General features: G+C 51.2%; 1 protein-coding gene across 2 annotated transcripts; it reads left to right on the forward strand.

The window, feature by feature from the left end:
- The first annotated feature begins 230 nt into the window (after nucleotides 1–230).
- Nucleotides 231–20,849, forward strand: NARF (nuclear prelamin A recognition factor). Of its 2 annotated transcripts, XM_082374237.1 has the most exons (11): nucleotides 231–388; nucleotides 1,331–1,415; nucleotides 4,423–4,562; nucleotides 7,067–7,199; nucleotides 9,733–9,867; nucleotides 13,748–13,866; nucleotides 14,462–14,591; nucleotides 15,613–15,676; nucleotides 16,612–16,749; nucleotides 17,030–17,187; nucleotides 19,186–20,849. In XM_082374237.1, the coding sequence occupies exons 1-11, from the start codon at nucleotides 362–364 to the stop codon at nucleotides 19,425–19,427; spliced, it is 1,371 nt and encodes a 456-aa protein (XP_082230363.1). In that variant the 5' UTR covers nucleotides 231–361; the 3' UTR covers nucleotides 19,428–20,849. The 2 variants fall into 2 exon arrangements, with proteins under 2 accessions (XP_082230363.1, XP_082230364.1); XM_082374238.1 differs by lacking the exon at nucleotides 4,423–4,562 and having other exon boundaries at nucleotides 1,331–1,411.
- The last annotated feature ends 3,479 nt before the right edge of the window (nucleotides 20,850–24,328 follow it).

A 24,328-nucleotide genomic window follows, 5' to 3' on the forward strand; every position in this document is an offset into this window, starting at 1 on the left:
GCCGTCAGAGCCGAACGCCGCGGAAACCCACCTGGGAACCGGCAGCGGTCTCCGCGGGGGTCCCGCCCGCTCCGCCCCGCGTGCTCCTATTGGCTCCAGGGCCTGACCCGCCCCTTTCCCGCGGTCTCATTGGCCTAGGCGGAGCCCTGAAGCGTGGAGCCGCACCGCCCTCTACGCGCTCCTGTAGGTTCAGGCTTGTGGCTCGCTCGCTCCAGGAGCTTTCATTGGTCGAGCGGAGCGGCGAGGGGTGGGGCCGCGTCGGAGCGAAGACAACAAAGGGTGGCGGGCGGCGGGTAGCGGTGACCGCGTCTCCCGGTGCTCCGCTCAGGCCGCGCACCCGGACCTGCCAGCCCCGCTCCAGATGAAGTGTGAGCACTGCACGCGGAAGGTGGGCTCCGCGCGCTCGGGCCGGGGCGGGGTCCGGGGCAGGGTCTGGGGCCCGGAGGAGCCTACGCTCGCAGAGCCTGGGGCCTCGGGGGCGTCGGGAGCCTGGCAGCTCCGAGCGCCTCAGCCTCCGCCTTGTCGCTGACAGAACCTCCGGGCGCCGGCCCGCAGCTCCCGTTCTCGGGTGTGGAGGCCGCTGAGGGTGGGTCACCCGCGCGTCCGGTTCCCGCTCCCGTCTCCCGGAGGCGGCGTGACGTCGGGGCGCATGTCTATCCTTTCAAAGTACCTTCGAAGCCAAAAACCACCAGAAAAACCGACCAACCTTTGCTACCAGTCAGGGCATTCACAGCAAACACCATCCTTAGTGTGAATTAGCGATATGGTGATCAACAGTGTTTTGAGGGGGCTTTATGCTACCTAAAAACTTTAGTGCTTACAGTAACGAAAACGATACAGAAGTGCAGGAAGGAAACACGGGCTGGGCCTTCTGCTACCTGGGTAACCACAGTAACTGTGATAGCCTTACCCACTTATTTCTAGGCTGTGATGCACAGGGGGGGGTTCTGTTTGTTTTTTCAAAATTGGATCGTATCATAAATGTTATTCCATCACTTGCTCTTTCTTTCATTCAACGTTATACAGGAGATACCTTTTCATAGCATTACACACAACCTTAGTTCGTTGTATTCCAAGTATACACATGTCCAGGTAGTCTGGCATTAATTTACCTGTCATGAGAGGCCACATTGCTTCTAGTTTTCATTTGCTGCAAACAATGCAGGTATAAAGGTGTGTATGGGTGTGTTTGTATGTCCACAATTATAAGTGCTTCTATTTCTGTAGAAAAGATTTTTAGACATGCGATGAATTCAGCAAGTATGTATGTTTTTTTAAATTCACAGAGTCAGATTAAAAGTTCTTTCATATGTTCCTTTGCCTTTTCAAGGAATGTAGTAAAAAAACAAAAACCGATGACCAAGAGAATGCATCAGTCGATGTACCAAGTCCAGCCCACGAGAATGGAGAGGCAAGTAGATTTTTCAGTTTTGTATCAGCCTGGAGTAAACAGCTGCTGCTGTTTTTCTCCTCTTTGGGGGCTCACATCACCAGGTATATCATTGCTGTAAGAAAGAAAGAAGCAAGAAATGCAGGGGCCAAACGTGCAGGTCAGTCAGTTGGAGGCACACGATCTTCAAGGTAAGTGCACGAAACAGCGTCTCTTCACAGAATACACCAAGCCAAAACATACCATGTTAGGGACAAAGAAAAATGTTGTCCTTGGCTGTTTATTAGAAATAGAGCTGTAATGTTTAAACTTCCTTTTTTTTTTTTTTAGTGAAAAGTTCTATTCTGTAAGATGGGATTTTAGGTAGGTAATTTATAAAATAATTCAGATTTCCTGATTCTGTAAGTTTATTTTTCTAATGGTTTCTTCTCTCAGTTTTTGAGTTTTTAAGTTTTCCTTAGCTAGTAGTGACAGTTTACAATTACTGGGTACATACCCTGAGCTGGGCGCTAGAGAAAGTGCTTTATACATGTGATCTCACTTCGTGCTCAGAATGAGCATTTCAAGTATGCCCTACTGTTGTCCCCATTTTACAGAGAGAAGGATGCGGTACAGGGAGGTTAAGGTTATTTCTTCCCTTAAAAAGTACTGGTACCGGTTTTAGAAATGGAGAATTGGCAACATGGGAGAAGCAAGCAGCAGGTTTCCTCTTTAGTTTAGGAGTCCTAATACAACATTGAGTCAGACAGGCTTCGATCTGGTTCCCTCATGTACCAGTGCTGCTGTGTGCTCTGGTGACTGTACGGCTTAGTGAGCAGCAGGGGATGAGACAAGCACCCAGGGCACTGAGGCAGAAGAGAGGCAGGGAGCACCTGGGGCCCTGCAGCCCCAGAGCACCTGGCCTGGGGCCTCCCACACCCACCCTCTGGCTACATCACTTTGGACAGACATCTAATCCTGGGAGCCCCAGTTTCCTTATCAGTGACATGGGGAGTTGGGTTACTTCTCTCCCAGGGCTGTGGTAGCTGGGAGATAATGTGTGTACATGGCTTAAGTGGGCGCCCTGCCAGCACAATGGGCGGACCCCCTGATGGGAAGAGCCAGTCAGGAAAGTGGCTACTGGAGTGGGCCCTGAGGGTGGGGGATGTAGGGATAGGGTGAAAGCTCATCAGGCACAGGGAAGGTGTTCAGGGCAAGGAGACAGATTGGATGCATGTTTTAAGGCAGGTGGCTTAAGCTGACTAGAGTAGGGGAAGAATAGAAGGAAACTACTTGGGAGGCTAAGGGTGGTGAGGCCTGGGTGGGCCAGCCAGAGTGGCAGAAGCAGGAAAGGGGGCGCGGCACAGGGAGCTGAGTGCAGTTTGAGCTGCATGGACACTGAGCTTTGCAGGATATCAGTCTGGAGCTTGGGAGGGAGAGAGCTCCCTGGAGGCAGAGATTGGAGAGGTTGAGTAGGGGCCTGACGCTGCTCTGAGAAGTGAGGCTGATTGGAGAGAAGGGCCGATGGATAGGCTTCTGCAGAGAATGCCCATGTTTAAGAGGCAGCAGGAGAAAGAGGAAGGACCGCAACAGGTGGGAAGGAACCAGGCCTGGCCCTTGAAAGCCTGCAGAAGGATGAGGATGACGGGGTGGCGTGTGGCTCGTAGGCCGGGAGGGAGCCCTGCTGCCCATGGCAGCTCAGAGCGTGGTCCTGGGCGCCTCTGCAGGGGCAGTGGAGGCAGAACTCTCAGTGCTGCTCAACAGTACCTATTAGGCACCAGCTGTGTGCCAAGCCATGTGCTCCAGACCCTTGGAGCAGCAGCTCTGGCCCCACCTGGGGGCTTGTTCGAAGTGCAAAGCCTTGGGTCCTGTCCATACCTCCTGAATGAGCATCTGCAACATGACAAGGTCCCAGAGTGAGCGCTGCACAGTGACACCGGGGCACATGGTGGGGAGGGAGGTGACAGTGTGCACTCCTGTTCAGAGCTGCTGTGGACGGGAGGGCCACACCACCCCCACCTCGAGCCCTCTCTCACCAAATGTTTGAAAGAAGAACCAATGTACAACCATCAGGAGCTGTTGAAATGGCTCTAGTAGGCTTCAGAATATTCATTGTTATGAATTTATTTGTTGCAATGGCTCTAATAGGCTTCAGAATATTCATATGTTCATCCACCAAATATTTATTGAGTGCCTTCTGTACACAGGAGATGTCAGAGAACAGAAGGGAATGAGACAAGGTTGCTCCCTCAGAGCTTGCATTTCAGGGAAAAGGGGCAACACATAGATGCCAGGGGATACTGTTCTGGCAGGTGTCTGCAAGGGTCCGAGGGGTGAGCCAGGCTCTCAGGGAGCATTTCCCTCAGGGAGACCCAGAGCAGGAAGGGCCAGAGTGGCTAGAGGTGAGAGCTGGGAGGAGTGACGGCGATGAGGGCCTCCAGCAGCGGAGGTGTGGCTTGTGTTCTGATGGACCTCTGCCTAGGGAGGGGGCTGCAGGGAGCAAGTGGGTGCAGGTGTAGCCAGGAGAAGACGAAGCAGCCAAGGGTTATTGTCTTGGCCTCTAAAGGAACAGAGTCACTGATGTGTGAGTTTGAGCGTCACAGCTCTGTGACGTGAAGGCCCTGTTGCCCACAGGTCAGCAGTGAAATACGTTAGTTCTAAGCCTCTCAGGGAGGCCAGTCTGCGGGCTTCCATGGGAGGCTTCTGTGGGGAGCCGTGGGACTGGGCAAGCTCAACAGGGAGTGCAGAGCAGGCCAAGGCAGGAGCCCCCAGTGGCAGCAGGGAGAGGCGTGGGGGCAGGAGAAGCCCAGAAGTGTAGCTCTCCTCCTGCCACATTTGACAGTGCTGGCCCGCTCCCCGCATATTGCCATCCGTGGGACCCTGGTACCATGGTGGCTGCAGCACCTGGAGCTCCAGGCCTGGCCTGGATGTCTCAGGGATTGTGCACTAGTTTTCTGTATTATGCTTGTGCTGTTACTTTTTCTAAAGAAGCAAGTATTAAAGAGTTTTTGTTGAAGAATCAGGCCAGAGCATCATCTTTCTTTCGTAGAAAGGAGAATTCCATAAATTGGCTGATGCCAAGATATTTCTGAGTGACTGCCTGGCCTGTGACAGCTGTGTGTCTGCAGAGGAAGGAGTCCAGGTTTCCCAGCAGAACGCCAAGGACTTCTTCCGAGTTCTGAACCTTAACAAGGTACGGCATCCCGGGCGCTCTCTGGCGCCAGAGGTGGGTGGAGGTCAAGGTGAGGCATGAAGCCTCTGCTGGGGCTTGGGGAGTGCATCTTGGCCCTGGCCCTGTGTTCCTTGCTGTAGTTGACCCTCTCCATAGCCCTGTCAGAACAAAACCGCACCCACAGTCACACTCCCTCATTGATGTGGGCAGCAGCTATGGCCGGCACCACTGACCAGGCTCCCCTGGCTTGGGGGAGGCCTCTGCGTGCTTGGTCATGGGATGGTGCGGCGGCTCAGCTGCTGCCGCTCTGCCTCTGGGGCATTCTCAGAGGCAGGGCTTCTGTCCTCACAGGCTCTGCAGCCTGGGGCAGGGCTGTGGTCCTTCAGCTCATCCCTGCAGACCCCCTGTACAGATGGAACTACTCAGTGTCACTTGTATTCCAGTAGTGACAGGAAGACAGGTGAAGGGGAAAGACAGGAAAGGCGGAGGCAGATGAGGCTGTAAAGCACATCTCTGTTCGCCCTCACTCTGGCCTGGGGTGTTTCTGTGCTCTCACAGCTGCTTCCCAGGAAGTGTGTGTACCGGCTCTACACACAGTGCTGGGCGCTTTGGCCCATGTGACAGTGCGGGTACCATGTGAGGCCCAGGTTGCTTTCTAGGTGTACTGACTACAGGTAACAAATTTTATCTTTTCCAGTCTGTGTATATCTTATTTCTTCTTCTGATGGTATTGTCTAGGACCTTTAAATCAACCTGAAATAACAGTAGTGATAAAAATAGTACTAATGTCAGGACTTCCCTGACGGTCCAGTGGTTGAGGCTCCACACTCCCAATGCAGGGATCGCAAGTTCGATCCCTGGTCGGGGAACTAAGATCCCGCATGCCACGTGTGGCGTGGCCAATTAAAAAAATAATAATAATAAAATTAAATTTTAAAAAATAGTACTGATGTTTTGTTTCAGACTTTAGTGGAAATGCTGGTAAAGTTTTACTATTAAATAGATGTTTGCAGAATCTTTTGCTATTAAAGAGATGTACATACTCATACCAATCAGCATTTTGGCTATAGAAAATGGATACCCAAGTCAAACTAGCATAAAAAGGAAATGCTTAGTTATTTCATGAAACTGAAAGCTTAGAAGTGGGAGAGGTTTTGGGTTTGGCTGAGTCAGTCAGTGCTGTCATCAGGAAAAAGCAGTTTCTATTTCCCTGCTGCCCTCGGCTCTGGGCTCAGGCTGATCCCCTCTTGGTCATAAATCGGCTCCCTCAGAGGAGGTGATATTTGAGTGAGAGTGAAGTGAGGAGTGCGCCCTCGCAATTCCCTGGGCAGGGTGTCAGACAGAGGGGCAGGCAGTGCCGAGTCTGGCTCCTGAAGCTGGGGACAGACCACCCTCTGCCTTTCCTCCTCCATTAGCATTTGAAACTTGCACCCCCTTGTTCCTGCTTCCAAATTTATATTAGGATGCTGCTGGTCACAAACCACAGAAACCATGCCTGGCTGGCTTGGGCATCATAGGAGTTTGTGAGGGAGCTGGAGGTCAGTGTGTGCCAGCTTGGTGCCCTGATGGATTTGTTGGGTGTGGGCTTCCCAGGCGTCACATGAAGGTGAAATCCCATCCAGAGGAGACAGGCAGCCTCAGCGTTGTCTCGCCTGAGCTTCGAGGCAGGGCATGGGGACAGGACCAGACTGTCCTGTCTGTGACCAGTCCACAGGTAGACTGTGGTGGAAGGTGACCACTGAACACCTCTGTCCAGGTTTCCACTTTTCCTAATTTGCAGGCAGTGTCTGACCTGAACAGTCTCTGTCATGATGATCGTACATCTTCTCTCCTCTAATCCCAGGTCAAGGGATCCCACTGCTGACTTTCTAACACCCGACATGCTTGCTCATGCTGCTCCCCTGGGTTACATCCTGTGTGTCCGTGATGAGTCAGCACACTTCTAAACTCAATTTGTTCATATTTTTCTAGGGATTTCTTGAACTGCCAGGATCTAGTTTTGGATTCAGGCTGTGATAGCCTGGTTTCACTCTTGTTTCTTTGGTACTTATTAAAGACTTCACAGAAAATGAGGATCATCTACTACTTAAAAATTTGCTAAAATTTGCCACTAAGTGACCTGGGCTTGAGGTCTCTTGGGGACAGACCTCAGGGCCTCATTTTCATGTATTTTCATTGTTATGGGTCATTTCAGTTATTTACAGTCCAATATTGTATGTAACTTTTATTTTTCCTTTAAATTTATCCATTTTCTCCAGATGTTTGCATTTATGTATAATATCAATATATATATTTTTGAGTTAATAGTGTTCTTAAAATTGATAAAATCTCTTGGAAGGTCTCATTCTTTTCATTCTCGTTTTTTTTTCCTTTTTCTTTGTGCTTGCCAGTGTCTTGTATATTTTATTAGTTTTTCCATAGGGCATCTATTACATTCTGTTTGTTCTAGACTTTTCATGAAGGTGTCTTACTTTCACTCCCTGTGTAATCACCACATGTCCAATGTTCTTCTCTGTTTCTCCTAGAAATGTGATACCTCAAAGCACAAGGTGCTGGCAGTGTCGGTATGTCCTCAGTCTCTGCCTTATTTTGCTGCTAAATTCAGCCTCAGTGTGACTGATGCATCCAGAAGACTCTGTGGCTTCCTCAAAAGTCTTGGTGAGGTGCCTTTTGATATTATTTATAGCAAATAAATTTGATTTAATTTGAATTTGTAACTTGAGTTTTTAACTGCCCTTTTAATCTCTAGAGTTCAATTTTCAAGGGCACAAGATAGGTAAGAACTTCCATGAGAGTTTTGTGGAACATAAGAGGACCGTGCCTCTGACCCATGCATGGTAGGCTGGTGTCACTTACCCTCTTGCCATGCAGATGGGTGTTGTGTTACGGCCGGGGCTGGCCCCTCCGGGAACAGCAAATGACCATCTTAGGGCACGTAGCTGGGGACACCTGGGACCCATACTTGCCCAGCAGTGTCGAGTTGCCTGGCTCATAGGGGTTACAGAGGGTGTTTATTTGATGGAGAATCACATCTACAATGATTGGCATCTGGTTTCCCAGGAAGGTCTCTGAAGAGCAGAGCAGGAAGGGAATGGGCTATGTCCTTTGTGTGAAGCATGAAAGGTCAGTACATGAGGACTCAAATGTGAATGAATACTAGAGTAATACTGCCTCAAACAGCGATAAGAATGCTTCTGTCTTGTCTGTCATGTCAGACTAGAACTTCCCCTCCAACCCAGAGTGTCCTCAGGTGGGCTCAGAAGAGGAGAACTTGAGCCATTTGCCAAATAAGAGTTTTTACTGTTCCTCAATGGATTTTTAAAGATGTAAATGCATTGGGATTACTAATAAAATAAGATGACACGTAGAGTAAATGTCCTCGCACCGGTCTGCCTGCCTCACTGCTCCGTGTTGCTTTCCACGCGGAGCTGTTTCTCGGTGCACTGCCTGCCACAACCAAAACTAAGGCTGCAGCTACCAGCGTGGACTCCTTAAGTCATCCTTCATGCTTTTAATCTTAAAAAGCCTAAGTTTAGCTTAGTTTTACCAGAAATCAAAGTTATTAGATGCTCTGTCTTCTCATAGGGAAAGGCCCTATTTTTAGGGGGGGGATTTTTAAAAAATAAATAATTGGGCATTATATGTTAATAAAGAAAATATATCCACAGTGAAACTGATATTTTTAAGGTAACTCTTTAAGGTGACACAATATTTCTTTTTTTTAATTATTTTTTATAAATTTATTTTTATTTTTGGCTGCATTGGGTCTTCGTTGCTGCACGCGGTCTTTCTCTGGTTGTGGCGAGCTGGGCAACTCTTCATTGCAGTGCACGGGCTTCTCATTGCGGTGGCTTCTCTTGTTGCAGAGCATGGGCTCTAGGAACACGGGCTTCAGTAGTTGTGGCACGTGGGCTCAGTAGTTATGGCTCGTGGGCTCTAGAGTGCAGGCTCAGTAGTTGTGGCGCACGGGCTTCATTGCTTCTCGGCATGTGGGATCTTCCTCGGCCAGGGATCGAACCTGTGTCCCCTGCATTGGCAGGCGGATTCTTAACCACTGCTCCACCAGGGAAGTCCCTATAATATTTCTTTCTAAGAATAACTGGCTGCTTTTAAGGTTTAGACCAGCTGCAGATATTAAAATTATTTGCTTGCTTTATTGTATTGTAATTATTGAAAGCACATTCTTTTGTCTTAGGTTTATTTTCCAATATTAAGAACTTATTTGCAGTAACATGGATGGACTTGGAGGGTATTATGCTAAGTGAATTAAGTCAGACAGAGAAAGACAAATACCGTGTGATATTTCTTATATGTGGAATCTAAAAAAATATAATAAGCTAGTGAATATAACAAAACAGAAGCAGACTCACAGATATAGAGAACAAACTAGTGGTTACCAGTGAGGAGAGGGAAGGGGGGGAGGGACACTATAAGGGTGGGGGGTAAAGAGGTACAAACTATTAGGTATGAAATAAACTGTAAGGATATATTATACAACACAGAGAATGTAGCCCCCCAAAAATTGTTTTTTGGCCACGCCATGCGGCTTGCAGGCTCTTAGTTCCCTGACCAGGGATTGAACCCGGGCCATGGCAGTGAGAGTGCTGAGTCCTAACCACTGGACTGCCAGGGAATTCCCTATAGCAAATATTTTATAATAACTATAAATGGAGCATAACCTTTAAAATATGTGAACCACTATACCATATACCTGTAACTTATATAATACTTGTATCAACTATACTTCAGTTTTAAAAAAAGAAAAATATTTATTAAAAAAAAGATAGCTAGTTAAAAATCAACATAATAAAGGTATGCTCAGCCAGTTTACTCATTTTGTTTATTTTAAAGATATCAAAGACCATTACAGACTGGAATTTAATTTAGCCAGTGAATTGGAAGAGAATACTGCTGATACCTTGTAATATTCCATTAATTTATATATGGAGTACGGTAAGGTGTTTGTGTACATGTAGAGGGGAAAAGAGGAAGCAGGAGAGAGAATATATATGTTTTATTGTGAAAAATGATACGTGCTGTTGTTTGAAAGAGTAAAGGGCATAGTCCCCTACTTCGGCAGCTAGCGATGCTTGTGGAGTCTGCCCTTTCAGTTCGTCGCTGAGACTCCAGACCCTGAGAATAGATCCCACATTCTGTGATGTGGAGCTGAATGCGCCTCTCTTCCCTGCAGGGGTGCAATATGTCTTCGATACAACAATCGCTGCAGATTTCAGCATCCTGGAGAGTCAAAAAGAATTTGTGCGTCGATTCCGCCAGCACAATGAGGAAGAGCCCACGTTACCCATGCTGACCTCTGCCTGTCCTGGTGAGCACAGGGCCTGCGGCTGGGCCTCTGGGTGCCTGAAGCACCATTTCACATCAGTCTGCGTTTGGGGGCAGGCCTAGGCAGTGGATGAGGTCAGGTGTCAGTGGGTCTTGGGGAGGAGTTTGAGCCTTGAGTAGTTTTACATCGACCAACATATTTATTAAAAGTATGACATATTTCAAATGTCCAAACAATTATAGGTAATATGAACACCCATGGATCTTTTGCCAGCTTAAATAGAAATTACATAATAAAAAATATTTCTTTACATTCATACTAGATTCCATCCTGGAGCACTTTTTAAACCAGTCTTTAATTAGTTTTATTATATAGAGCTTGGTGCCTGAGGTAGAGAAATTTTATCACAGGTTTTTTAATTCTGGAAAAATAGAAAGTTTTGGAATAAGAAAATGTTTAAAGATGATGCATAAGGGAAGGGAGGAAGTGCTGTACTGGTAAGTGACATTTAGTGAAAAAATTATTTCTAAATAAATCAGGTCTGTGAGAGCCCCGTTACGGTCTACATAATCTTAGGTTTTTGTTCACGTTTCTATTCTCAGTTTATCCCTCCTCCCCCACCATGGTTCCAAATTTTTCTAGCATTTTACATGTCACCCATCAATCGTTAGGATTATGATTTAATAAAGTTGAATGTTGACATTATGGTTGCTTAGAATTTGGAAATACTTTCCACCCACTCGTAAAACCATGGAAAGGAAATTTGCCATCTGTCCAAGAGGCCCATGGATTGATTCATTAACTGAGCGATGTTGTTCAGCAGCCCACGGGCTGGTGAGAGGTGATCAGCATCAGGTGAGGCTTATTTCCGGTGTGTAGGTTGTCCTCCTGGAAAGGTGACCCCCCACGTGGATGCTCCCAGCTCTCCAGGTGTGTCAGGCAGTTTCTGTATCCAGAGTCTACGTATAAACTGACTCTAAATGCACACTTTGCTGGACTGTGGTGTCCACTTCTGCGTTTACGTCCTTGTAGGTGTTTTTGCAGCTGCTTAGGAGTAGATATGCACAGCTGAGGTCTCGGGGAACCACCTGGCTCTCCAAGGGCACTGCAGAGGTGCCCCTGCCCCTGGGATCCCAGCACCGGATCCTTGTGGGGCCCTCACTCGATGCCACACAGCCAGTCACTGTGGCTCATTCCCACCCATCCAAGGAAGAGGCAGTATAAAATGACCCGAGCTCGGCACGTGCCCCCAGGGCGGTGGTTCCAGACTTCCCATTTCACGTTCCTGTCAGCAGGATCACAGGAATTCCTGTGCTGTCCTGACACCAAAACCTTCAGATAGCGATGGACTCCTTATGTGGGAGGCCCTGTTGGGATGGAGCCTGGAACAGAAGCCTCCACTCCTGGCAGGAACTAGCCCTGCTGACCTGGGTAGTAAGCAGGTAGTTGATTCCTGCAGAAAGCAATGAGCCCTCTGTCCTTGGAGTGAGCGCAGCGCTGGTGGAGACCTGGGCTGTCTGCTGTTGCTGCAGACCAGCCACTCCCCCTCTTCCAGCTTGGTGTTTGCTGCATTTGGTGGTCTCCTTGAGCTGCTCAGGGCTGTTTACTCGTGGGTTTGGAGCTTCTCCAAGTTTTCTTCCTAGATAATGATGCATTTTCCTTCGGGAGCTCTTCGTAGCTAAGCCAGTCAAAACTGTAACTGTTGTTCAGGTTTATGCCACCTCTCAAATTCAGGGAGATGAGGTGAGATCTGGTTCGGACCTAACCCTTTTCTAGAATTTGGTGCTGACGTTTTGCTTCCCTATGACAACTTAGGGAAATTAAAACAACACCAAGTCGGATGATTTGACCTGGCATGCAGAATCAGGCTATAGGTGGTCCTGGACTGACTCGCCAGGCTTCTGCACGCAGGGTCCCTATGTCCCAGTCGTGCTTCCTCAGACTGGAGGGCAGCACATCCAGGCTGGGATAGGGACATCTGGGCAGGCCCTTGCTGCCCACAAGCCGATGGAGCACCACCTTGCCAATGCACCTTTGCCCACTGGGGGTGGGTGGGAGAGGGGGTATTGAGCTGCTCAGTTCTGGACATGCTCATGGGCCTTGGGCTTTGTGATATCCCGCCAAGAGCACTCATTGAGCTGAAGTGTGGGAAGTAATCTCTCCAACCCAGCAGAGTGTCTGGAGAGCGGGAACCTTGTGCCAGGCACTTCTCTGAGCAGGTTCCCTTTCTGCCTTCAGAGAGGGTCACTGAGAAGAGGTGGGTAGTCTGACAGGGTGGGATTTGGGTGCCCTATCCACACCCATGCTGCTACCAATTGGGGGGCCAGCGGGGCTTACCAAGCCCCACGCCGGTGCTGGTAGCAAGTTCTGATCAGGGGTGCCCATGAGAAAGTGCTAGCCTGTCTGGTCTCCTATGCCAGGTGCTGCGGACCCTGTGACCTGGTTCCTCCTCTTCATCCCTGTTTGGTCCTCTTCCCCGCCCTGGCCAGGAGGTTCTCCGGGGCCCTGGCTCCTACTGCCTGGTGTTCTGCCTGATCTTTTGCGAGGCCTTCACAGCACATAGCACGCTCGCCCGCAGCATGGAGCTGGGGTCTGCCTGAAAGCCGAGTCTGCAGGTGCGGGCACTGGCGCTGAGACCAGGGTGCACAGGGGCCTTACAAAGCCAGACCTGTGGTGGGAGTGGCCTTGGGCCCGCAAACGCTCAACGACCTTTGATAGTGTTTCTTTTTACTTATTTATTTATTGGCCGCGCTGTGCAGCTTGTGGGATCCTAGTTCCCCAACTAGGGATTGAACCTGGGGCCCCGGCAGTGAAAGCGCTACATACTAACCACTGGACCACCAGGGAATTCCCTAGTTTTTCTTCTTTAATGTGAACCATTCCATGTACACGTGCAGAGGCTGGGAACGAGGGGAGCCATCCTCCAGCAACATTTCTCTTAGGGGCTTCTGCTGGTGACCATGGACATTTCCTGAGTATGCTCAGGCCTGCAAGCAGGTGATGGCTGTGGTTTGAGTTTGTTCAGATGGATTGGCTGGTGCTTGCTGTTCCTCCTTCCGGGAGTGGGCCTGGGGAGGTGGCTGCCCCAGGGTTCTGGTGGGCAGCTTGTCTCCAGGCTTCCTCGCCCCCCGCTCCCCCCCGACACCCCTCTCATGGTGCTGTGGTGTGCACACCAGTCTGTAGGATCAGCAGCGTCACCGGACGCTCTCCCCACCAGGTCGTGCCCAGCGGGAGAAGGGAGCAGGCTGTTGCTCCTGCAGGTTGAGCTGCTGGCTGTGTGGTCCGCTGACCTTTCTGACCTGCAGTCCACCCCGGAATCTGTGGCAGCGGTGGTGCATTCACAAGGCATTGTGGGAGTCAGCGACTCAGGGGAAATGCTAAGGACCGTGCTGGGCATGCCGTGGGCACGCTGCAGGTTGCGCTGCTTATTGTGCATTGCTTGGAGTGTGTGGGTTTCTCGTATTTCATTGTCCTAAAAGTGGGCAATTACTGGGCTGTTAATTTCCAATAGGTGAGTGAAGCTGGGTGGGCCTGGTGGCCATTGGCTTCTGTCTGAGCTGTGGCCACCCATCCTGGCTATGAGAACAACTTTGCAGCTGGCAAGGTGGAGCTGGAACCAAGCCACCCAGGACACCACCTCGTAGCTGCTCCTCCAAGCTTGTTCTCAATTTGGGGAGACCTGCTACCCCAGCTCTTACCTTCCTCTTGCTCTGTTCTCTATGGTCTGGGGCCGAGGGAGGCGCGTATTCCCAGCACCCTCCAGTTTTGTAGCAAACGCACCTGGGATTCCCGTGGCCGAGCCGCTGAGGAGAGGCGGCCTGGTCAGAGGGAGCCTGTCACGCACTCCTGAAAGAAGACGTGTCCTGCTCTACTCCGGGTGAGGCAGCCACGAGGAGCTGACACGGGGCCCTTCCCTCCTCAGGCTGGGTCCGATATGCTGAGCGGGTGCTAGGTCACCCTGTCACCCCCCACCTCTGCACTGCCAAGTCTCCGCAGCAGATTATGGGATCCCTGGTGAAGGACTACTTTGCCAGACGGCAGGTAAGCCGGCCTCTTCCTGAAGGGCAGCATGCAGGTCAGGCGACGAGCTTCCGTGTGCGGACAGGTGCTGATGGGAACTGCGGGTAAGCGAGGGAGGGCAGGGGAGGTTCCACCAGGCATGCGCGGTGGTCTCAGCCCCAGGCTCTGCTGATTGAGGGGGCATCCAGACACCTGGTCACTCAGCTTCCAGCTTCTGGCATTGCCACCAATTCCTGCTCAGTCGGGGGCACGGAGAGGGGCGGCCTGGTCTCTTGGGAAGCATCTGGAAAGTCTGCGGGGAAAATGGCTGGGTGTTCATTTACAGCCCAGCAGTGGCTTGTTGTCACGATGTTTGGTCACCATGTGCATAGTTCAGGGGAAACAGGCCAGCTTCTGGCTTCTCCCTGTGAGTGTCCAGGCAGCAGGTCTTGAGCGAGGTGGTGCCGTGGGTGGGCTTGGGGGTGCTGTGGCTCAGGAACTAGGTCTGTGGGAGCCGGGGCTTGGACCCCGAGAAAGCACCAGGCCTGCTCCCTTGCGGCATGTTCTGGCTCCAGCGCGTTAAGCTGCCCCCTCCCTTCTGCACGGCCCCCAACGTGGATTTGCTTTTCCTGCACAGAACCTGTCCCCAGACAAGATTTTCCATGTCATCGTGGCCCCTTGCTATGACAAGAAGCTGGAGGCCCTTCAGGAAGACGTTCTCACGGCCTCGAGGGGTTCCCGGGGCACTGACTGCGTGCTAACCTCAGGTGAGGGTGGGGACTCGGGAAAGGCAGCAGGGGGAGGCCAGCCCCGCGGCCGGTGCGTGTCCACGGTGAGGGCCTGATACCCAACCACACTGGGGACACGGAAGCTTCCTCCGTCAGAGCAAAGCAGAAAGCACATGTGTGACCAGGGACATTGCTGGGGGACTCCTCGTTGAGGCCCTGCCCCTGGACTTGTGCAGAGAGGCCGCAGCACCTTCTCAGTGTTGGGATGGGAGTGATTCCCTGGAATCCTCAAGAGCCATTCAGAATGCTGCCATCAGTTGAGGGGTAGATTAAGTCTTTGCTGAAGCCCAGGTGGGTGTACTTTAAATGGTCTTGAAAACAGGTCCCTACGTCATGGAGGCAGAGTGGCTGGCTCTCTGGCAACCTCCGAGGACAGTGGGTCCCCTGACCAGAAACTCACTCCCCACGTGGAAGCCCGTGGAAAGGTCCCCACCGCACAGGCTCCTATGGCGGTGATGGGGGTGAGTGGGGTGGGAGAGCCTCAGCCACAGCCCTCTGCTCACCTTAGATGATGGGTTTTCCTAAGAAGCACACTCAGGCATCTTTTCTTTGAATACAGTAGATTTTTACTCTTTTTCACAGATGTTCAGTCTTCTCACACATACCTGACACCACAGCAGTTGGTTCAGGATACACCCTTAGCGTTAAGGGTTTCTTCAGGATCCCCTGTGCAAAGGGAGATACAAAAGTGGTCCTGATTTTCGATCGGTCTTGTTGCAGATAACTGTCATCCTATCCACATGAAAGCTTTCCACTCAGGAAACAAAAACACCGGGAGACGTTTGTAGAAGCCCCCGTTTCAGGGCAGAAGGAGGAATTAGACTCTTCCCTGGCATTTCATCAGTGTTACTTTGCATCTGTTGCCTGTGACAGGCGTGATGACCAAGGTCATTGTAACCTAGAATGTCCTCCGGGGGAAGGAGGTGACACCGGGAACAGCTCCTGAGGAAATGTGGGCCATGTCCCGTCACGGCATCTTACGTCGCTCCTTTGTCTGTAGGTGAAATCACTCAGATGATGGAACAAAGTGACCTCTCGGTGAGAGACGCTGCTCTGGACACTCTGTAAGTGGCTTTGCAGGGAGGGGCACCCTTGCACCTTGGGGGCCTCCTGTGTGACCTTGTGACCTCTGCCAGGTGCACGTCCCAAGGCCTCCCTCCTTTACAGTAAGGCCATGTGCCACACTGAGGCATGGGTGTGGTGAGGCCCCTGGCCTGGGGGGCCACTCCCTTTGTTGCCCCACTACGTACGACCCTTGGCTCTGCATGCACGCGCAGCACCATGGAGTGGACACCATTCACCTGGTGGTCTGACGTGGACACCAGCACCCCCCACTCCTGAACTTCACATGTTCCTGACGTTACACCTGGACCTACTGGGGGATGGGGGGGCACCTCCAGACACAGAGTGGCTCCCTCAGGTCCGTTTGCCCAAGAGCAGCAGACTGGGTTTCTGCCATCAGTGGTGACCCCAACCACTGACCGCACTCCTGCTGCACCCTGTTCCCCAGGGTGCACACAGACCGCAAGAGCACGCGGGGGCCACAGGGCACACACGGGCTGCGCAGCAGATGCTCCCAGCAGTGATGTCAGGCCCACGTGTGGCCCTGGTGTGGAAGGCGGACCGTAAGCATAGGATGTAAGCGACTGGTGTGCCTGTGGCCAGAGCCCATGCTTGGGCCCAGGCTGACCCAGAGGCCTTGTCCTGGCCGGGCACAGACGGTGTGCCCTCTCAAGTGGCCCTCAGATGCCTAGTTCTCGTGCCCCGAGTTGTGAGGTTCTAAGGGTTGTACCTTGCCACACATGCAGCCAGAGGAAAGGAGTCATTCGGGCAGTGGTGGGCACGCCTGCACCTGCAGGCTTCACGTCAGCCAGTGAAACCCAACACAGATGAGGTTTTTGCCCAAAGTCTAAATACTTGTAAAGGTTTTCGCGACCTTGGATCATAAAACTTAGAGAGTTGGATTTAACTCTTGCTGTCACTTTTCCTGCCTGGTGAGGTTTGGAGACGTGAAGGAAGAGGAGGTTAGGCGCCATGACGGAGCCAGCTCCGACGGATACCTGGCGCACATCTTCAGACACGCGGCCAAGGAGCTGTTCAATGAGGACGTGGGGGAGGTCACCTACCGCGCCCTGAGGTGCGTGGGGCTGGGGTGGCCTCTGTCTGTCTGCCTGTGTGGTCAGCACTGCCTGTGAGGTGTAAATTCTATAAATAGGATTCCCGCCCCCCAAAGCCAGCTGCAGGTCCGGGAGGGAGGTCCTATTTATAGAATTTACACCAGTCAAGATCGAAAGGCCTTTTATGTGTTATTCACAGACTTTTAAATTTTGCTGACACTCCAAATTTAGATTGGAAATAATCCTCAAACCACAGAGGAAGGACCCTACAGATCAAAGTCTGTGTTGTTGATTTTATAGGAACAGAGACTTCCAGGAGGTCACCCTCGAGAAGAGCGGGGAGGTTCTCTTGCGCTTTGCTGCTGCTTATGGCTTTCGAAACATCCAGAACGTGGTCCTAAAGCTGAAGAAGGGCAAGTTCCCGTACCACTTTGTGGAGGTCCTTGCCTGTGCCGGGGGTAAGACTCAGGGGCCCAGGCTGAGCTGGGCACCTCCGAGCCCTGTAGGAAACGGGCCCTATTGGCCACCCCCAGCCTCACTCAGCTCCAAGGGCTTTGTGGGAGTGTGGATGCTGCCCTGGTGGTTGTGGCGTGATGGTCCCTCTCCTTCCCTCACACCCACATATTGGAAAGTGCAGGCTGGGAGATGTCACCTTGGAAAACCTCTTGGGGACATGGTCCCAGAGAAGAGTTGCTTGGCTGGCACCAGCTGAGAGCCGGCTCGTGTGGCAACTGGTGTCGAGAACACTGAGACTGCCCAGTAGCTTGAATGGCCCCTACCTCCTCCAGCCAGGTTTGTCAGTGAGTGATGGGAGAGACCCGTGTGATGGATGGAGGCCCATGAGAGGGGGTAGGGGTCCCGCAAGAGGACCTGCTGGTGGAGTCGGGCAGGAGGGGAGCGTGCGGCCCTGACCCTGACCCTGACCCTATGGCCCATCAGGCCCCTTGGTGGTGATAGAGCCAACTCAGAGAGGGGGTCAGGGATGTCTGTGCCATTCTGGGGTGGGGGGTGCCCACAAGATACGCAGGTGGAAATACCTGGGGGGGTGGGGCGGATCCAGGTGCGAGACGGGCTCAGGGAGAGGAGGCCCCAGTGCGGGTGGCTGAGGGCAGAGAGGCGAGCGCTGGCCATGGGGGATGGGCAGCCTTGGGGACCGCGCTCCAGGGACTAGGACATGGAGGGCAGATCCCATGGTCCGAACGGAGGAGTGGACAGGAGGTGAGGACGAGGAAGCAGCGGGGGAGCTATGGGCTTGAGGGGTCCATGCAGGCCCTCCAGGAGAGGCACCCCATACCTGCATGCCGATCAGGGTAGAGGCTCAGCAGGACTCCCTTGTGCCCTGTAGTTAGAGCATCAGCTGGGGGAGCAGGAGCCGGGATCTGAGGAGAGAGAAGCAGGCCCCTGGGGAAGTGAGACGTGAGGTCCAGAGGGCAGCTGTTGGGTGCAGCCAAGGGATAAGTGGAGGGAGGTTTGGAAATTTGCTGCAGGTTCTTTTATTTTTATTTTCATGTTTTTATTTATTTATTTATTTATTTGGCTGTGCTGGGTCTTAGTTGCGGCATGCAGGATCTTTGTTGCTGCGTGTGGGATCTTTTAGTTGTGGCATGCTGGATCTTTAGTTGCAGGCATGTGGGATCTTTAGTTGTGGCATGCAAACTCTTAGTTGTGGCATGTGGGATCTAGTTCCCTGACCAGGGATCAAACCCAGGCCCCCTGCGTTGGGAGCATGGAGTCTTAACCACTGGACCACCAGGGAAGTCCCGCTGCAAGTTCTCTTAAATGAATTTTTATCTTACAAGTCATGACATCATCTAACACGTTTGAAAATAAGTAGCACCAATACGTAGGAGGCATGTTCTTTATTCAGGCCGAGGTGTTAGGGTGTTGGGCTCCTTTCTGGGCTCATGGGTCTCCATCCACCGTCCCCCTCCCCTGTGCAGCCCAGATGTGGATGCACACACTAAAGCACTATGCAGACACCAGTGATTTAGCTGTTCATTAATAATTTCTATGCTCTCCTGGTTTTGATAAATTTCAAGAGAAACTGGAAATCCAGATTTGCATACATAGCCACTCAGTTCTAAAAGGTTGGCAAGTTATTTTGGCTTTAGGTAAAAACATTTCATGGGTAATGTGAATAGGAGAGAATAGGAAGCACCAGGGACTGTGAGCCTGTGACCGGGGTCTTGGGGCCCAAGGTCCAGCTCCAGGCTCTGGCCACGAGACACTGCACACTGCTGTCATTCCTCTCCTCTTCCAGAACCATCTTCACTTTAAGATGAAAGGTGGGGGACTTCCCTGGTGGTCCAGCAGTTAAGCCTGCGTGCTTCCACTGCTGGGGGCGAGGGTTCGATCCCTGGCCAGGGAACTAAGATCCCACATGCCATGTAGTGCGGCCAAAAAAAAAAAAAAAAAAGGTGAAAGGAGGGAAAGAGTAAGCTTCCTTTGTTTTTCAGGATGCCTTAACGGCAGAGGCCAAGCCCAGACCGAGGATGGGTGCGTGGACAAGGCCCTGCTGCAGAAGATGAAAGGCATCTACACTGACATCCCCGTGCGGCTCCCGGAGACCAGTGCCCATGTGCAGGAGCTGTACCAGGAGTGGCTGGATGGCACTGACTCCCCCCGAGTCCAGGAAGCCCTGCATACCGCGTACCAGGGCCCAGGGCATCCTGCTAACAGCCGAGACATCAAGTGGTGAAGGTCGAGGAGGCTGGGAGGCAGGCCTGTCAGCTGCCTGAGGATGGAGGAGCTGCCACGTGTGGGTATCAGAGACACTGGAAGAAAACAGCTCAGCTTTTCTCTTACTACTTTGGTTTTTCAGAATTCTCTGCTACCCCCATTTGTCAGCAGCCCCCTCCCTCAGTTCGATGAGGTGCTATCTTCGTAATATGTATGTGATTGGAATATTTTAATGTGAGAGAAGGGTGCCCCAATTTGAGTTCCCTTTAAGACTGAAAAATTCCAAAGAACAAGAATGGAGACAGAGTACTGTCTTCTGGGCTTAATAAAAATCCAGAAAGTGTCCTGTGAACAGCTGAGACCCCGGAAGTTCTGATTCACATGCCTCAGAGAGATTTGATGTGGAAATGACAGGAAGCGGGCAGGCTTCAGGGGTCTATGGTCTATGGTCAATAAGTTGGCTCTTATTTTTACCCACTTATTTTATTCATAAAAATGTTTTTGCCAGAATGTGAATAAACTGCATCCTTTGGGAATCAGGGGGCTCATAAATATGAATCTGGATTTTCAGCTTTTCTTGAGAAAAAGTTCTGGCAACAGTGGGCCGCGTTCTTCACTGCTGTGGTGTCCAGAGTGCAGTAACAGCCGCCTCCTGGGACCAGACCCTCTAACTGTGGGCCCTGCAGGCTCTGGCAACTTATGTCCCAAACTCATGCTTTCACATTCAGTCTTTAAGTGAACTCACCTCGAGGCAGAGGGAGGCCTGCGAAAGGTGACAGGTGTTACAGATGGAAGGACGGACGGGCAGCTGCCCTGCTCAGGCCAGGCTGTGTGGTTGGCAGTCAGCCTCCTCCATCCTTCCCTGGGTGGGGTCAGGCAGGTGACGGCCCTTCTGACCCTGAACTTGGGTGAGGCAGCTTCCTGATGGTCCAACCTCTCCTCGTTCTCCTCCCCGGCGTCCTTCCCACACACCGTGGGCCTGGCTCGTCCACGGGGCTCAGTGAAGCCTCCGTGGCTCCTGACGGGACTCCCCCACCTGGCATGTAGTGCTCATGTGAGCTCGCCTTAAAGAAAGGTGGAAGAGGGCAGTTTACCCACAAACAGAAAGGGCTAGCAAAGAATTGGAAATTATGGAATCATGGAACTCCATGTCAGGGCTCATCCTGTGAAAGACGTCTGTGGATAGGCCTCCAGTTGGTTGTTCAAAGCACTTGAATTTTGTTATCATGGGTGGTGACGTTCTTTTTGGATCCCTCAGTGCTGTAAAGCCTGAGCTGTTAGATTTCCTTCATCTACTCTATGTTGTATTGTACCTGTATACCTATCTGGGTTGACAACTGGATATAATGTGTGAAATTGTATATTTTTTGCTTTCAACCTATATACAATTGGGTTTCTATCCTCTACAGTAACTGATTATGGAATAAACACTTGAAGAGTGTCTGAGTGTGGAGAGTGCGTGAACCAGATGCTGACTCCCCAGCCAGGGGCCTGCGTGTGCCCTCCCTCACCAGCCCCACCCAGGCAACTCCCTCGTGCTTTGGGAGCCAGCACCAGCCTGGAGCAGGGGAGCATCTTTTCCCGAAGCCCTCCGCAGGCCAGGGATGCCAGGAGTCGGGTGGGGCTGCTCCTCTTGCTTCAAAAGCCACTTCTTCCAGCTACAACAAAAACACCCCTGGGCCAGGGCCCAGGCTGGGGGACTGGGCGTTCACACATGCGTTGTCAGGTCCTACCCGCAGCTGACCTTGGTTACGGCCGCATGAGAGGAAAGTGGAATGAGGATTGGTTTTCCTTCATTATAACTCAAGTGATATGAGCAGTCACAGTGAGGGGTGGTGCCACGATCGGGCTGGGGTGGTGTGCAGGGGGTGTCTGCTAGTGAGCAGTGCTCTCCTGGCATGAGGAGGGGAACAGAGTAGGTCCAGATTCATGTCACACCCAGCAGCTGCCCTACAGGAGTGCTGTTGTCTGAGTCCTGGTGCCACTGATACCTCCAGTGGCCCGTGATCATGTCCTGTAGGTGTGTGTATGTCGGCCATCCTGGTGAATAGCTGTTCTCCAGCGCCCTTGCTCTGGACCATATCCGAGCCCAGATTTCTCAATTCCGTTTCCTCCAGGCCTGTCAGCTTGGTCCAGTTCCAGCCAGTGTAGATACTGGTGCTTCTTCCTCAGCTTTGCTGGAGTAAGGATTGGAGTTCATGCACTGCCCACACATCAGTTTGATGCTGGCCTAGGGTGTGAGGCAAGGGCACTGCCTGTTACAGGCTCTTAAGTTCTGCCACTGACTTAAAGGTGTTCCGTGGCCTCACCTGCTGGCCCAAAGCTGAGCAACAGAAGCTTCTGGACACACCGCCTGCAGTGAGACCTCAGGTCTTCACACAGTCCAATCAGACGCAGGTGAGGGGTGTCTCACCTGGTGAGGGGACTGCGGCTCAGGCAGGCAGCTCACTTGCCTGAGGCCACCTGGCCACCAAACGTGAGCTCCCACCTTGGGCCCAACCTTGGTACTTAGATGCCACCTCCTTCCACACAGGCGTTGGCCTTGCTCCTGATCAGCAACAGCAGACATAGCATTCATTTAAAGCAAATGAACCCTCAACTCTGATGTTCTGGGAAGCAGGGAGCACGGTCTCATGTTTGGACAGAGACTGGCCCCTGGACTTCCTGAATAAGGATAAGCCATGTGTTCTGGGGTTTTTTTGTTTTTGGTTTTTTGAGTCATAGATGTAGTGTACTGGATAAGAGACCCGTGGCACTAGTCTTTCTAAGGCTAAACTGAAGCTGTGAAAAGCCTGGCTTTTTAACTGGGAAAAAGTGTCTTCTTTTCCATGTCCCTGTAAAAAGTGTTCCACATTAGTTTTACATGGATGTTTCCAAAAGCTTGATGAAAGAACTCAAGCACAGCATTCTAAGAGTGAAGGGTAGTTACACTCAGTGAGTCATGCAAGTAGTGAATTGTATGTGACTTAAAGCACTAGTATTTCTAAGGCTACATTGAAGCTGCCAAAAGCCTAGATTTCTTCAAGGAAAAACTGTCTTTCTTACCGTCTCCTTGTAAAGACTTCCTTTTAAATTAGATTTATATAGACTTTCCTTACAAGCTTCATGAAAACTTTTAGGCACAATGTTCTTTGAGTGAAAGGTAATGATTTTCAAGCCGTACATTTTAAAGACAAGGAGAGCAGGTACCAGAACGGAAGTCTGATTTTTAAATTGAAATCAAATTGCACATACACATACATGCATGTGTGCACACATGTATATGTGTACATACACGTGTGTGCATATATACACGTGCATAACTATATGTGCACATATACATACATGTGCACATACCCATGCATACATATACATGGACATATGCGTGCACACATACGGGTATGTGTGTTATGCATATACACATGCACACGTGTATATACGCATACACGTGCATGTGTACGCATACATATACACTGAGGTGTGTACATATATGTGTGCACATACATACACAGGCATATGTATGTGCACACACACATATACATGTGTACACGGACATGCACATGTAAGCATATAAGCACATATACATATATACACATACACACATAAGCATATACTTGGGCACACGACCTATGAAGTATTGGTGTCAATGAGAAGAGCAGGTGCACTTGTGGGCACTGTCACTCTCAAGAGCCTTTCCTACGACAGTAGCCGCCCAGGGGCCCAATGGGCAGTACCTGAATGGACCCTTTTCTGCGTTGGCATGAAGAGTAAACAGTCCGCACTAAAAGCTCGTCAGTGGAGAAGATTAAGTAATTGTCTGTCCTGACATGGGATTCTAGAGGTTAAATGTGCATGATGGGACATCTCAGAACTAGAGTATGAGCCCCTTTGGTCTCCTTTTTTTATTTTATTTTTTATTTTAATTTTTTTTGGCCGCGCTGTGCGGCTTGTGGGATCCTAGTTCCCTGACCAAGGAATCGAACCAGGGCTCTCGCCAGTGAAAGCTTGGAGTCCCAACCACTGGACCGCCAGGGAATTCCCCTAGTCTCCTTTTTTTAAAGCCAAACTGGGGGGCAGGACAGGAGGAAGGACATTAAAAAGAACAAAGAGATCAGGAAATCCCTAACGTGGCTCCCTCTGGGGTGGGGGAAGGGGAACACTGGTGATCAGGTGGACTGCCAGGGTCTCAGAGTTACCACCTATCCTGTGCCAGACTATGTCCCTGTGTCCCACTGCTCGGGACACAAGAGAGGGAGACAAAATGGTCACAGGCAAAGCAGATTCTACCGAGATTTGAACTTGGATCTCTGGATTCAAAGTCCAGAGAGCTAACCATTACACCTTAGAACCATATGCCACTGTGTCCCTTTGCTGGCCACCCTTGGCCTAAGTGCCCCTGGGAAGGGACAAAAGGGGTCCACAGGTCCCACTGAGATTTCGACTCAGATCCCTGGACTCAGAGTCCAGAGTGCTAACCGTTACATCATAGAACTAGTTGCCACCCCTGGACACCAGGGTCCACAGGCCGACCTTGCCCCACAGCTGGGGACCCAAAAGCCAGATCTAGCAGGCAAAATGTAAGCTCATAGCAGAGGATGGTTTCGATCCATCGACCTCTGGGTTATGGGCCCAGCACGCTCCCGCTGCACCACTCTGCTGTAATGTACTTCCCTCTGAGCCTGTCTGTAACAAGCCCTATAGCCTCCCTGGGGTACAGCCCAGAAGACAAAAGAAAAGGGGTGGGGGGAGGGCGTCTCCTGCAAGTGCCCTTTTAAGAATAAAGTGGATGTTTGCTCTCCCTCCCTCAACTTCTTACCCAGAGAAATCTCTGAATTCACGTCCTTTTCTGCTGTTTAAAAAAAGTCAAGAAACACAACCTTCAGCCCACAGTGTCTTTGGACAATGGTGGCAGGTTCTGTATTGCAGCGATGCTGGTTGGAT

This window comes from Balaenoptera borealis (assembly GCF_965194805.1).
Source record: "Balaenoptera borealis genome assembly, chromosome: 20".
Classification (NCBI taxonomy): Eukaryota; Metazoa; Chordata; class Mammalia; order Artiodactyla; family Balaenopteridae; genus Balaenoptera; species Balaenoptera borealis.

Coding starts and splice junctions, on each gene's coding strand:
- NARF (XM_082374237.1), top strand. CDS start 362: ATGAAGTGTGAGCACTGCACGCGGAAG. Junction 9,868..13,747: donor GCTGACCTCTGCCTGTCCTG/GTGAGCACAGGG, acceptor TTCCCTCCTCAG/GCTGGGTCCGATATGCTGAG. Junction 14,592..15,612: donor TGACTGCGTGCTAACCTCAG/GTGAGGGTGGGG, acceptor CTTTGTCTGTAG/GTGAAATCACTCAGATGATG.